At 46.5% G+C, this 15374-nt stretch overlaps 1 protein-coding gene across 1 annotated transcript in view; it reads right to left on the bottom strand.

The window, feature by feature from the left end:
• Window positions 1-5719: 5719 nt before the first annotated feature.
• The window catches only part of dna2 (DNA replication helicase/nuclease 2), a 33047-nt gene continuing 23392 nt past the window's right edge, over window positions 5720-15374 (bottom strand). The window contains exons 16-22 of the mRNA XM_055646530.1: window positions 14621-14814; window positions 14020-14109; window positions 13724-13901; window positions 11732-11821; window positions 11000-11185; window positions 9979-10125; window positions 5720-5955 (exon numbers count right to left, since the gene is read on the bottom strand). Coding sequence (XP_055502505.1) covers window positions 5908-5955; window positions 9979-10125; window positions 11000-11185; window positions 11732-11821; window positions 13724-13901; window positions 14020-14109; window positions 14621-14814 — 933 coding nt within the window. The 3' untranslated portion in view covers window positions 5720-5907. The remainder of the gene's footprint in view (window positions 5956-9978; window positions 10126-10999; window positions 11186-11731; window positions 11822-13723; window positions 13902-14019; window positions 14110-14620; window positions 14815-15374) is intronic.

Genomic DNA, 15374 nt, shown 5'->3' with positions numbered 1-15374 from the left:
CGCCGGAAAGAAGCTGTTCCTCAACCTGCTGGTTCGGCAACGGAGAGACCTGTAGCGCCTCCCGGATGGTAGGAGGGTAAACAGTCCATGGTTGGGGTGAGAGCAGTCCTTGGCGATGCTGAGCGCCCTCCGCAGACAGCGCTTGCTTTGGACAGACTCAATGGAGGGGAGCGTGGAACTGGTGATGCGTTGGGCAATTTTCACCACCCTCTGCAGTGCCTTCCGGTCGGAGACAGAGCAGTTGCCATACCATACTGTGATGCAGTTGGTAAGGATGCTCTCGATGGTGCAGCGGTAGAAGTTCACCAGGATCTGAGGAGACAGATGGACCTTCTTCAGTCTCCTCAGGAAGAAGAGACGCTGATGAGCCTTCTTGATCAGAGTAGAGGTATTGTGGGTCCAAGAGAGGTCATCGGAGATGTTGACTCCCAGGAACCTGAAGCTAGAAACACGTTCCACCTCCGTCCCGTTAATGTGGATGGGGGTGTGCGTGCCACCTCTGGACTTCCTGAAGTCTACAATGAGCTCCTTGGTCTTCTTGGAGTTAAGGGCCAGGTTGTTGTCAGCGCACCATGCTGCTAAGTGCTGGACCTCCTCCCTGTAGGCCAGCTCATCGTTGTTGCTGATGAGGCCAATCACCGTTGTATCATCTGCATACTTGATGATGGTGTTAGTACCATGTACAGGTGTGCAGTCATAGGTGAAGAGGGAGTAGAGGAGGGGGCTCAGCACACAGCCCTGAGGAACGCCGGTGTTCAGGGTGAGGGTTGAAGAGGTGTGCTTGTCTAACCTCACAGACTGGGGTCTGTTGGTTAGAAAGTCCAGTATCCAGTTGCAGAGGGAGGGGTCGATGCCCAGGTTACCGAGTTTGGTGATCAGTTTTGATGGAATAATGGTGTTGAATGCTGAGCTGTAATCGATGAACAGCATTCTTACGTAAGTGTCTCTGTTGTCAAGGTGGGAGAGGGCGGAGTGAAGTGCCGTTGAGATGGCATCCTCCGTACTCCTGTTCTTGCGGTAGGCAAACTGATAGGGATCCAGTGTGGGGGGTAGGCAGCTTTTGAGGTGTGCCAGGACCAGCCTCTCGAAGCACTTGGTGATGATGGGGGTAAGTGCAACTGGGCGGAAGTCGCTGAGGCTTGCCGCAGTGGAGTGTTTTGGCACTGGCACGATGGAGGTGGCTTTAAGGCAAGTGGGGACAACTGCTTGGGCAAGTGACAGGTTGAAGATGTCAGTCCAGACGTCTGTCAGCTGCGCAGCACAGGCACTGAGCACGCGCCCGGGGATGCCGTCAGGGCCAGCAGCCTTACGTGCATTAGTCCTACTCAGTGCCACGTACACGTCGTAGGGGGTGAGTGTGAGGGGTTGGTGATCGGCAGGTAGCACAGCCTTGATGGCTGTCTCTAGATTGTCCCTGTCGAAGCGGCCATAGAAGTGGTTAAGCTCCTCAAGGAAGGAGGCGTCGCTGGATGTGGGGGTGATGTTGGAGGGTCTGTAGTCCGTGATGGCCTGGATGCCTTGCCACATGCGTCGGGGGTCGGAGTTGTTGTTGAAGTGCTCCTCAATCCTGAGCTTATGGCAGTGCTTGGCCTTCCTGATGCCCCTCTTCAGGTTAGCCCTGGATGAACTGTAGGCTCGAGCATCGCCTGACCTGAAAGCGGTGTCCCGTGCTTTCAGCAGTAGCCTGACCTCGCTGTTCATCCATGGCTTCTGATTCGGGTATATGGTCACCTGTTTGAGGGAGGTGACACTATTGATGGTGGAGTTTATAAAGTCCAGAACAGAGGATGTATAGGAATCAATGTCCGTGTGAGAGTCAAGGGTGGCCTGGGCTGCAAACGCCTTCCAGTCAGTGTTTCCAAAACACTGCTGAAGTGTGAAGTCCGCTTCCTCTGACCAGACTTTAACTGTCCTTACAGTTGGTTTAACCCGTCTGATGAGTGGGGAGTACTTAGGGAGCAGGAACAATGAGACGTGATCAGACTGACCAAGGTGGGGGAGGGGGATGGCTTTGTAAGCTTCAGCCATGTTGGTGTAGACTTTGTCCAGTGTCTTGTCTACTCTAGTGGGGAAGGATACATGTTGGTGGAATTTGGGGAGTACAGTCTTCAGGTTGGAGTGATTGAAGTCACCCGCAACAATGAAGGCTGCCTCGGGGTTGTGAGTCTGTTGTTTGCTAATGGCAGTATGCAGCTCTTTCATTGCAAGCTTGGCATTAGCATCAGGAGGGATGTAGGCTGCAGTCACAACAGTGGAGGTGAACTCTCTGGGCAGATAGAACGGTCTGCATCTAACCAAGAGGAATTCAAGGTTAGCTGAGCAGTGACTCTCGATGATGGTGGAGTCCATGCACCATGCTTTGTTTACATAAATGCACAGACCCCCCCCTCTGGTCTTACCAGAGTCTGATGTCCTGTCCGCTCGGAGTAAATGACGCCCCGATAGCTGGATGGCGCTGTCAGGAACGTCAGTGTTGAGCCAAGTTTCAGTGAAGATCAAGATGTTGCAGTCCTTGATCCGGTTGTGGGAGGTGATCCTTAGCCGGAGTTCATCCATTTTGTTTGCCAGTGAGCGCACGTTGGCGAGGAAAAGGCTAGGAATCGCTGCCCTGTGTGGGGCTAGCTCTAACCTGGCCTTTAACCCACCTCTGCGTCCCCGGCGGTGTTTTCGTACCCGTCGCCGTCTGTTGGTGCTTCTGGTGGGCCGAGCTGGCTTGGTGCGCGCTGGTGTTCTGCCGCTCCGTTGCTCCGCGTCTGCGTTACTCCGCAGGCGGTCTTCAGCCCCGCGGCTCTGCTGATGGTCTCCAGCCCCGGGATTTACTTTCACCTTACTTGCCAAAGCAACCTCATTATCTTCTTTTAGCTTTTCTAATTTATTTCTTAAGATTCTTTTTACATTCCTTATACTCCTTAAGCACCTCATTTACTTCATGCTGCCTATAATTATTGTAGATCTCCCTCTTTTTCCGAACAAGATGTCCAATTTCCCTTGAAAACCAGGGCTCTTTCCATTTTTTACTGTTTCCTTTCAACCGAACAGGAACATAAAGATTCTGTACTCTTAAAATTTCCCCTTTAAATGTCCTCCATTTCTCTTCTACATCTTTCCCATAAAACAAAATGTCCCAGTTCACTCCTTTTAAATCATCTCGCATCTCATCAAAGTTAGCCTTTCTCCAATCAAAAATCTCAACCCTAGGTCCAGTTCTGACCCTCTCGGTAATTATATTGAAACTAATGGTATTGTGATCACTGGACCCGAAGTGCTCCCCAACACATACCTCCGCCACCTGTCCCGTCTCATTTCCTAACAGGAGGTCCAGCACTGCACCATCTCTAGTAGGTACCTCTATGTATTGCTGCAAAAAACTATCCTGCACACATTTTACAAACTCCAACCCATCCAGCCCATTTACAGAATGCATTTCCCAGTCTATGTGTGGAAAGTTGAAATCTCCCACAATCACTGCCTTGTGCTTACTAACTGTTGATTCCACTATATCCCGGTACTCACAATGAACACATTAATTGACGTTACCTTTGTATCTTGTTGCATGCGGAACCGAGAAGTCGTGACTTTTGTACGATGGAAGAGTAAAGCACAATTCCGGTAATTAACAGGTAGACAAAAGTGCTGGAGAAACTCAGCGGGTGCGGCAGCGTCTATGGAGCGTAGAAAATAGGCAACGTTTCGGGCCGAAACCCATCTTCAGACTTAATTAACATATCAATTTAGCTCACATCTGTACTTCCTCAGTTATCTTTTTTGGTGTATATTGTCCTACTGTGCAGACTGAACTTTGGAGTTGTGATCAGCCTTTGACTGAAGGTAGATAATTCTGGGGAGACTCAGCGGTTAAGGCAGTATCTATGGAGCGAAGGAATAGGTGACGCTTCGGGTCAAGACCCTTCTTCAGACCCTATTCCTTCGCTCCATCGATGCTGCCTCACCTGCTGAGTATCTCCAGCCTTTTTATCTAGCTTTGATTTTTCCAGCATCTGCAGTTCCTTCTTAAACACTCAGCCTTTGACTGAGACACTTCTCCTCTTGTGCAAATAAAACTCGCTGCTGATGGTTAATCATAAAGGGTCGACTTCGTCAAACCCAACGGTATGGCTTCCCTAACCATGTAATCCTTCCTTTCCCTCTCTCCATCCCTCCCCCATCCTAGTTCTCAGACTTCCCGGATTAAATTTTACCTCTGCATGCTTTGTTGTCAACTTACAGCTAACAATGATCTATTCTGATCAGAATGATCCAGTCTTAAGGGTCTCAACCCAAAACACCCATTCTTTCTATCCAGAGATGCTGCCTGTCCCTGTTACTCCAACATTTGTGTCTGTCTACAATGATTTATTCTACATTCTCCTTGACTGCATCCATTTTGATGTCTCGTTTCCACACCTTGCACTTCTTTATCTCTGTCTTCCTCTCCCGAGTCTCAGTCTGAAAAAGGGTCTCGACCCGAAACGTCACCCATTCCTTCTATCCAGAGATGCTGCTTGAGTTACTCCAGCATTTTGTGTCTACAGTGTAAACCAGCATCTGCAATTCATTCCTGCACACCCAGCCTGATCCGATCAGCCTAACAATCACAACATGCGAGGCAAAGGCGCCAAAGGAACAAGATTTTCAATCTGAATGCAGTTTGTTTTAATCAGCATATAATCCTCCAACATTTTCGCCATCTCCAACGGGATCCCACGACTGGCCACATCTTCCCATGTCCACCCTTTTCTGCTTTCCGCAGAGACCGTTCCCTCCGTACCTCCCTGGTCAACTCGTCCCTTCCCACCCAAACCACCTCTTTCCCAGGTACTTTCCCAGAGATGCAACACCTGTCCCTTTACCTCCCCCCTCGACTCCATCCAAGGACCTAAACAGTCTTTTCAGGAGAGGCAGGAGGTTCACTTGCACCTCCTCTAACTTCATCTACTGTATCCGCTGTTCCAAGTGTCTACATCGGCGAGAGCAATGCAGGCTCGGCGATCATTTCGCTGAACACCTCCGTTCATTCCATCTTAACTGATCTGATCTCCTGGTGGCTCAGCACTTCAACTCCCCCTCCCATTCCCAATCTGACCTTTCTGTCCTGGGCCTCCTCCATAGTCAGAGTGAGGCCCATCGCAAATTGGAGGAACAGCACCTCATATTTTGCTTGGGTAGTTTGCACCCCAGAAGCATTAACATTGATTTCTCTTTACTTCAGATAGCCCTTGCTTTCTCTCTTCTTCCCCTTCCCCGTTCTCCCACTCGTCCTACTGTCTCCGCCTACATTCTATCTTTGTCCCACCCCCTCCCGACATCAGTCTGAAGAGATCCCAGCTACAAAGACAGATGTGTACAGCAATTCGTTCTTCCCCCGCAGTTAAAGCATGGAATAATCTCCACCCTACTATAGTTACACAACCAGATGCAACTAAATTTAAAGTAGCTCTTTCTTCCCAATAACCCTTTGTGGCTTAAGTCCTCCCTCCACCATCTCCAGTTTAAATTCCATTTAGAATATTTTGGAGGACCAAGAAACCAAGAACCAAGGGTCTCGACCCGAAACGTCACCCATTCCTTCTCTCCATAGATACTGCCTCACCCGCTAAGTTACTCCAGCATTTTGCATGTACCTGCAGTTTGTTCTATATTGACGAGTCATTGCACTAGCCTAGGCTATCTTAGAGCATCAAAGATTGCAAGCACTTCTGCAATGATACACCAATAAGAGTTTCTGGGCATGAATATTTATTTAATGGTACAAAATTCAAATGACTGACAAACATAGGTTACACTGATCAGAGCACCGTACTTATTTACGAGATAGTCGATGTGGAAACGGTTGGTCCATTATTGTCGGAGTTATGTAGCAGCAACTGTAGTTCACCATCTTCACATTGTTCAGGGAAATTAATCAGTTCAATTCACAGTAGTGAGCTTGTGTGCCGCAGGGGGGAGGTCAATGATGTAGTCTTGGTTAAGGAAGAGGACATGCATTATGAAAATACATTGACAGTAGCTTAGCTTTGTTTACGGTGCGGAAACAGGCCCACCGGATCTGCGCTGACCAGCGGTCCCCGGATATCAACACACACCAGCGACACTTTTTGCATTTACCAAGCCAATTTTACCTGCAAACCTGTATGCAGAGCTGCCAAGTTTTGTCAGAGCATTTCAGTATTCTAGTACCTGAAAATCAGTATTTTGCTGAGGAAATCAGTATTTTTACGCAGTACCATTTTGCTGAAAACAAATGTTATTTTATGTGCGGTCACACCCATGTAAGAGTATAAGAATGTATAACTTTGCTACCAAATGACATGTCTTCTAAGCACCTTACTTGACAGTGCATTCATTGCCATCTCTTTGTAGACTGGTGTTTGAACGGCTGCTGCCTGCTTTTAGCATGAGATGATGATGTAGAAGCCATTTTTAAAGCCTCCCTCTCCCTCCTTCCTCTCCCTCGCTCCCTCCCCCTTTGCCTCCCTCTCTCCTTCCTTCCTTTTTTCTCTCCCTCCCTCTCTTATTCCCTCCCTCCCTCCCTCTCCATTCTCTCCCCCCCTCCCTCTCACCCCCTGGAGCCCACCCACCATTCTGTAAAATCAATGCCAATCCCAATGAAACTGCAATCCCACTGGTAACCGTTCACCACTATACTTATCCAGAATTCTACCACTGCCTGAAAAATAAGCAAAGGCTCAACTTCCACTGAGAAAGAGAATTCCAAAGACTCATTGTTACACGAGAATTTTCCCAAACTGTCTGTGAAGCCCATAGCGCTGTGGCCATAGCACTATATTTAAAGCCCATAGCGCTCCAGCCGGTAGCGCTATATTTAGAACCCATAGCGCTGTCGCCGACAGCTCTTCATTTAAATTCCCATGCGTTAAACTGACAGCACTCTGTTTACACCTGTAGCGGGACAGGCAGATCAAAGCTTACAAAAATAATCATCCAGATATTGAAATTTAAAATATTAATAGATTTAATATGCTATAATTTTTAGAGGTACAGTATGACTTTTTACATCCTTGCATTTTTTAAGCAGCAAGATCTTAAGTCAATTTCACCGGGTTATTATTTTTCCATTGGCGAGCAGTATATTAATGAAACAGGAAGATGGGCCGATTTAAAAAAAATCCATATTTAGCAACGCAAAATCGTACATTAGTATTCTTATCACATTTCTGTATAAAATACAGAAAATCCGTACTACTTGGCAGCTGTGTGTATGTATTTGGAGTGTGGGAGCGTAGTCCGGAACGAACCCGGGTCTCTGGCGCTGCAAGCGCTAGTAGGCAGCAACTCTACCGCTTCTCCACTGTAGGCCGCCCTGGCCAAGCCGACATCTGCATCAACAACCCACTGCCACTGCTAGAACAACGGAACTTTAAGTTCAAATTACTCAAAATGTTTAAGAACTGAAGGGATAAGGATAGAAGAGGTGTGAAATGTGCTAGAGGTGACAGAGATGAACAGGCATAAAGAATGAGATAAGCATAAAAGGTGTATGAATTGTTAACCCAGACTAAGAAATATAGGCTGGGGGGGGGGGGGGGAGGGAGTGTGGGAGAAACAAGGGGGGGCACCGGGAAGGGAGGGGGAAGAGAAACAAAAGAGTTGTTTGTAGGTTAGTTACCCGAAATGTAATAATTCAATTTATAATTGCCAGCTACCGAAGTGGAAGCAGGTACTGTTCTTCCAGTTTGTGGCCACACTCTGGGAAAGGAGCCACGGCGGCCCAGGACCCAAAGGTCTGAAGAAGGGTCTCGATCCGCAAAGTTACCTATCCATGTTCTTCAGAGATGCTGTCTGACTCGCAGAGATACTCCAGCACTTTGTGCCCTTTTGATAATTAATCAGCTTCTGCAGTTCTGTTTCTACAAAAAGGTCAGCATTGGGCCCTTCCTATGGCTTCACAATTTGCACAACTTCTATCCTTACCTCACACTTTATATTTTCATATTTGGCCCTTGTCCACACAGCCACATACCAGTCTTTATCCAGTTCTCACCATGCCTCTTCGGGGCTTTCTCGCCCCTTCCCAACCCAATTACTGAAGAAGGGACCTGACCCACAACATTACCTATCCTTGTTCTCCGAAAGATGCTGCCTGACCCACTGAGTTGCTCCAGCACGTTGAACTATTAGAGATGGGACCATAATGTGCTTGAAGGACAAGTTGGTGGCAGAAATGTGACGACTCTTTATGTACTGCCTCAGTGAAGCTGACTATTTTTGCACTACAATCATTGCACTTTTGTACTTATCTATGATTGTGCTTAACTAAACATAGAAACATAGAAATTAGGTGCAGGAGTAGGCCATTCGGCCCTTCGAGCCTGCACCGCCATTCAATATGATCATGGCTGATCATCCAACTCAGTATCCCGTACCTGCCTTCTCTCCATACCCCCTGATCCCCTTAGCCACAAGGGCCACATCTAACTCCCTCTTAAATATAGCCAATGAACTGGCCTCAACTACCCTCTGTGGCAGAGAGTTCCAGAGATTCACCACTCTCTGTGTGAAAAAAGTTCTTCTCATCTCGGTTTTAAAGGATTTCCCCTTTATCCTTAAGCTGTGACCCCTTGTCCTGGACTTCCCTAACATCGGGAACAATCTTCCTGCATCTAGCCTGTCCAACCCCTTAAGAATTTTGTAAGTTTCTATAAGATCCCCTCTCAATCTTCTAAATTCTAGAGAGTATAAACCAAGTCTATCCAGTCTTTCTTCATAAGACAGTCCTGACATCCCAGGAATCAGTCTGGTGAACCGTCTCTGCACTCCCTCTATGGCAATAATGTCCTTCCTCAGATTTGGAGACCAAAAACTGTACGCAATACTCCAGGTGTGGTCTCACCAAGACCCTGTACAATTGCAGTAGAACCTCTCTGCTCCTATACTCAAATCCTTTTGCAATGAAAGCTAACATACCATTCGCTTTCTTTACTGCCTGCTGCACCTGCATGCCTACCTTCAATGACTGGTGTACCATGACACCCAGGTCTCGCTGCATCTCCCCCTTTCCCAATCGGCCACCATTTAGATAATAGTCTGCTTTCCTGTTTTTTGCCACCAAAATGGATAACCTCACATTTATCCACATTATACTGCATCAGCCAAACATTTGCCCACTCACCCAGCCTATCCAAGTCACCCTGCAGTCTCCTAGCATCCTCCTCACAGCTAACACTGCCCCCCAGCTTAGTGTCATCCGCAAACTTGGAGATATTGCCTTCAATTCCCTCATCCAGATCATTAATATATATTGTAAATAGCTGGGGTCCCAGTACTGAGCCTTGCGGTACCCCACTAGTCACTGCCTGCCATTGTGAAAAGGACCCGTTAGGCAGGTTAGGCAGCATCTTAGGGTAAACATGGACTAGGTGATGTTTTGAGTCAGGACCCTTCTTCAAAGGAGTTTGTGCAAACCAGCACCTTCAGTTTCTTGTTTCTGCACAATATTTTCTGCTTCACATTCTAGCAGTTTCTGTGACTGGGTAGTATATAAAGAATTTGGGGAAATTAAATTGACAGGCTAAATCCCACTAGGAACAGGATGAAGGCAGGCCAAACCATTCCATGAGTCAGGCACTGGAGTTTCAATCTAAATGTCTGGGCTGAATTTTAGTCCATATAGGTCAGTTTACTTTAGAGATATAGCATGGAAACGGACCAGCGATCCACGTACACTAACATTGTCCTACATACTAGGGACAATGTACAATTTTTACCAAAACCAATTCATCTACAAACCTGTAGGCCTTAAGAGTGTGGGTGGAAACTGGAGCGCCTGGGAAAAACCCACACGGTCAAGGGGAGAACGTACAAACTCTGCACAGATAGCACCCGTAGTCGGGAACTAACACAGGTCTCTGGCGCTGTGAGGCAGCAACTCTACTGCAGTGCCACCCCCATTCTGTACTTGATCTCTGCTAGTTATACATCATTTATTTCCTAAAAAAAGCCATCACTAGTTAAGGATATCATTTCTTCATTCTTCAAGTGATCCAGTAGTTTTTTCAAAGGAGCATATTGCCACAGGGTAGATATACTTCCCAGCATTACCAACTTGTGCTTTGCTCTAGTCAGCGCTACATTTAATCTTCGCCAGTCCTTCAGTAGTTCTCCGAGCTTGTGAGGAAGAAAGTTCAGTGGAGTTATTATACTTTGCACAGTGTATACTTTGCCTCAGACGCCAGACATTAGAAGAGCAGGGGCCAGCATGAAGGAGCACCCGCGACAGATAACAGATGAACCACATCCAATGTTTGGACAGACACTATATCCCAGCCGCCTAAAGTTGAGGAAAGGTTTTCTCAACTGTGCGACTCCTCTTGGAGGCTGGCATTACAACAGGTGAAGCCCGAGTCTCCATATGGGATAATAGAATATCCATTCCACCTCCCTCAACTACCATGGGACTAACGGCAAGAGAGCAACTCCCTCTTGGTGCAGACACAAGTTGGGCCAGATGGAATTGCCTCAATCGATTGAGAACTGTTGTTGTCAGGGCCAAGGTGTCTCTAAACAAGTGGGGATATAACTGCAACTATGTCACCTGTAAATGCGGTATTGAACCACAAACAATGGAACACCTGCCGAAATACCCTCAACTGGAAAACCAATGCACCGCTGCTGATCTCGCTGCCTACAATGAAGACGCCTAGAAGTGTGTTCAGCTCTGGCTGAACAATATCTAATCTTGTAATGCGGACTCGATAAGAAACAGACAGAATGTGTAGGAAGAAACCGCAGGTGCTGGTTTAAACTGAAAATAGACACTAAAAGCTGGAGTAACTCAGCGGGTCGGGCAACATCTCTGAAGAAAAGGAATAGGAGAGGTTTTGGGTCGAGACCGAAGACGAGTCTAGACCTGAAATGTTATCTATTCCTTTTCTCCAGAGATGCTGCCTGACCCACTGAGTTACTCCAGCTTTTTGTGCCTATCTTTGGACTTACCGCAGAGTTTGGTAACAGTAAGCAGTGCGAACATCATTTCACTCACCTTTCCTTCACTGTTACTCCGAACAAAGGACAGAATGATGACACTTTTGTCTCGGCCCTGGTACTTGTCCACTGTATTCACCTCAACGGCGCTAAAGGCTTTGTCCCTCGTCAGTATCGCGGAGACTGCCTTAAGCTGCTGTCTGTACGGTGCAATGATCCCGATGTTACAGGCCTTGCATCCGGCCTGTTTTCAAAATAAGCCAAGAATGCATGTCAGCCACAGAAGTGTCATCCTCCATCACACGGTTCAGGACTACTGCCTCATCAAAACGACAGGCTGTGCTGTGGATGTTGTTAAGCGACAGAGAGGAGGTGCAAAACAAAGCTTGGGAACATTAAAATTATAGTTTAGAAATACAGCATGGAAACAGCATGAAGATGACCAATAATCACCCATACACTATTTCTATCTTATGCACCAAGGACAATTTACAGGAACCAATTAATCTACAAACCGACACATCTTTGGAGTGTTGGAGGAAACAGGAGCACCCGGAGAAAACCCACATGGCCACGGGGATACTGTTTCCACACTATCTCTGAAGTCTAAAGACTGCATTTGAAGATTTGTGACAACCATCAGAAATCAGGCGGCTGTTTGTCATCATCAACATTAAATTAATGTTCTGGAGTACGTGACAATTGCTCTGGCTGGTTCTAAAAGCATAAGCTGGTCAATACTTCATGTTGGTGGGGCGTGTACAGTTCCTTCAAGGTCAGGCAGACCTACCTTTAGTAATTCCCTGGTCAGGCAGTACACTAATTCAGCCTCGGTCAAGTTACTCACTCCACACTGTTCTTCAGTCTCAGGCGCTGGTACCTTGGACAAACAGAAAGCCTCAAATGAAATGCATTTGTGCAATGAGTGACAAATTCTATACAATACAGAAACCCCTCACGCCACTCTCCCCCCCTCTCCATCCACATGACAGGTGCATTTTCCGACGCAGGAAAAATGTTCCTGATGTTGGGGGAGTCCAGAACCAGGGGTCACAGTTTAAAAATAAGGGGTAAGCCATTTAGGACAGAGATGAGGAAAAACATTTTCACCCAGAGTTGTGAATCTGTGGAATTCTCTGCCACAGCAGGCAGTGGAGGCCAATTCACTGGATGTTTTCAAGAGAGAGTTAGATTTAGCTCTTAGGGCTAAAGGAATCAAGGGATATGGGGAAAAAGCAGGAATGGGGGTGCTGAGTTTGGATGATCAGCCATGATCATATTGAATGAGCCGAAAGGCCTACTCCTGCATCTATTGTCTATGTTTCTATGGCTCTCCTGCTCTCCAGCACCCCAAAGGGAAGGGTGTTTTGTTCTGCACCGATGTCACTACCATTTCCCCCATCCAATCACTTAGGTTCGCTCTTTCCCAGAACAAAGCAACAAAAATTCCTGCAGGTCATCATTCTTGCAAAATGTAATTTCTTTAAATCAAATTCATCATTCCGCTGAACACTTGCGCTCAATTCTGCCTTGGGCTACGTTATCTCCATTTGCCAAGCATTTTATCTTCCCTTCCAATACTGACCTTTCTGTCCTGGGCCTCCTCCACTGTCAGAGTGAGGAACAGCACCTCATATTTAGCTTGGGCAGTGTACAACCCAATGGTATGAACGTTGATTTCTCTAATTTCAAGTAATTCCCGCATTCAACCTCTCCCCCCCCCCCCCCACCCTCTCCTACTAGTTCCATTGTTCACATCCTTTGTATCGCCTGTCATTAGCACATCCTCCCCAGCCAAACTATGGGTCATTATGATTATGATAATAATAATAATCTTTATTATGGACTCAAGGTCCAGACAAGGGGCAACATTACATTAAAAATGCATTGCATATCAAATATCATTAAATACATATAAAATCTTGGTATATCACATAAAAACATCATAATTTATATATTTTTTTAAAAACAATACACATTAAAAATCCAGATTAAAAGATGATCAATGTCCTACAACGAGACAACGATACCAGTGTCTCCACAGCTGGGATTCGTAGCGTGTAGTGCTAACCCTTATGTTTGACAAGGCCACAATAAGCACATTTTTAGAGTAATTTATCCTGCAAATGAATTTATACATGTGATGTCTTAGGATAGCTTCTAAAGTACTGACTCCTGCAGCCACAAACATATTACTGGCACTACACCATCTAGGTTGCCTTAGCAGTGTTCTCATGGCATTGTTATATGCCACCTATAGTCTCTTCCATAGTTCGACCACAGGTGCGCAGTGTAGAGTGGTGTCATTATGGACTCCACCCTTCCTGTGATAATCTGTAGCCGGTTCCAACCCAAAATATCACCTATTCCTTTTCTCCAGAGATGCTGCCTGACCTGCTGAATTACTCCATCACATTGTCTCTATAAACAAGCATCTGCAGTTCCTTCCTACACAAATTGAATATCATGTCACCATGGATGTGAAGAGGATGTTTCCACTAGTGGGAGAGTCTAGGATTAGAGGTCATAGCCTCAGAATATAAGAGGAAGGAGAGGAGTAGGAATTTCTTTCGTCAGAGGGTGGTGAATCTGTGGAATATTTTGCCACAGAAGGCTGTGGAGGCCATCAGTGGGTATATTTAAGGCAGAGATAGATAGATTATTGATTAGTATGGGTGTCAGAGGTTATGGGGAGAAGGCAGAATGAGGTTAGGAGGAAGAGATAGATGGCGGGGTAGACACAATGGGCCAATAATTCCACTCCTACCACTTATGAACTCACCTGTTCAGTGTTAAGGAAACAAACTGGATGACTAGGTTCCAGAGCATCCTTCAACCAGGAAGCATGCGTGTCGAGCTCACACCACTTGGGCAGCTTTAACACTGCAGTCGCCACTTGATCCGATCCGCACATCAACTTCCCCTCGTACATTAGTGTATTACTTAGCGACATAATCGTTCTGTGGAGGGTGACAAAGGTTTATTACAGCACCGCCTGAAACACTTGCAATAAATCACATGTATGGCCTACTCCTGCTCCTATTTTCTATGTTTCTATGTATGACTCGAAGCAAGTACCTGTTCATTCGGTACTGAACGTTCAGCTGAACCACGGCATCAAGATTCTTCTCCAGGCGCTTAAACAGACTCTCATCCATTCCCAGAGCTCTGTTGGCACAGAATAAGGTCATGTGATAGGAGTAGTACTAGGCAAATCGGCCCATCAAGTCTACTTTGCCATTCAACGGTGCTGATCTATCTCTCCCTCCTAATCCCATTCTCATGCCTTCTCCCCATAATCTCTGTCACCTGTACTAAGCAATAATCTATCTATCTCTGCCCGAGACCTGGGTTCGATCCAGATTACGGGTGCTGTCTGTACAGAGTTTGTACGTTCTCCGTGTGCGTGTCTGTGGTATGGGGTGTGCGTGTGTGTGTGTGTGTGTGTGTGTGCATGCGTGTGTGTGTTTGAGACGTTTCTTTATTTTTTCCTGCACCCCGCAAAAATATGCCAAATATATAATGTGGCCATCTTGCTAAAATCTTTGGAGGCCCCTGCCTGATAGCTTCGGCAGTTCTTTGTTTCTACATTTTGACAGAGGTGAGAGTTTGTTTCATTAAGCACTTAATGAATTCCAAGATTATCTTCAAATTCACGTTCTTCCAACTGAGGCCATACCTGGCATGTGAGCTCTGAATGACGGGTGGCAACTGTTGATGATCGCCCACCAGCACAAATCGATCCGCGGAAAATAAGGGTCCCAGGCAGATCAACTGATTGATCTGGGACGCCTCGTCCACAATACAAAAATCAAACCTCCTTTGACCAAATAACGGATGCTTCATTCCCATGCAGGTTGTTGCGACCACCAGCTGAAACACAACGACTCGGCGTTACACCTTCCCTGGCACTGCCTGCATTTACACAAACCCATTGGCAATATCACAAAGAACATTATGCCTGATTAAACACCTTGGAAATGTCTCCCAGCTGAACTATTGAGTTTCCATGTGAGTAATTGGAAGCGGGGTAGTGACAGCATGCTCCTTTCAGTAAGATTTGGCCGTGAGCAAGCAAAGAATAGGAATAATGAACACACCGAAGGTCAATGAAATCACCTCATACTTCGCTTGGGCAGCTTACAGCCCAGCAGAATGAATGTGTCGGAAAGAACTGCAGATGCTGGTTTACACCAAAGATAGACACAAAATGCTGGAGTAACTCAACAGGACAGGCAGCATCTCATTCCTTCTATCCAGAGATGTTGCCTGTCCCGCTGAGTTACTCCACCATTATGTGTCTACCAGCGGAATATTGGTTTTCGAATTTCAATTAACCCTTGCATTCCCCATCTCTCTCCATCCCTCCCCACCCCAGTCGTGCTAGTTTCACTGTTTGTATCCCTTCATTGTCACCTCTTCCATAGCCAACA

Source organism: Leucoraja erinacea, chromosome 15, assembly GCF_028641065.1.
Source record: "Leucoraja erinacea ecotype New England chromosome 15, Leri_hhj_1, whole genome shotgun sequence".
Lineage (NCBI taxonomy): Eukaryota > Metazoa > Chordata > Chondrichthyes > Rajiformes > Rajidae > Leucoraja > Leucoraja erinaceus.
The sequence above is the reverse complement of the archived record's forward strand: the minus strand, read 5'-3'. Positions and strand labels throughout refer to the sequence as shown.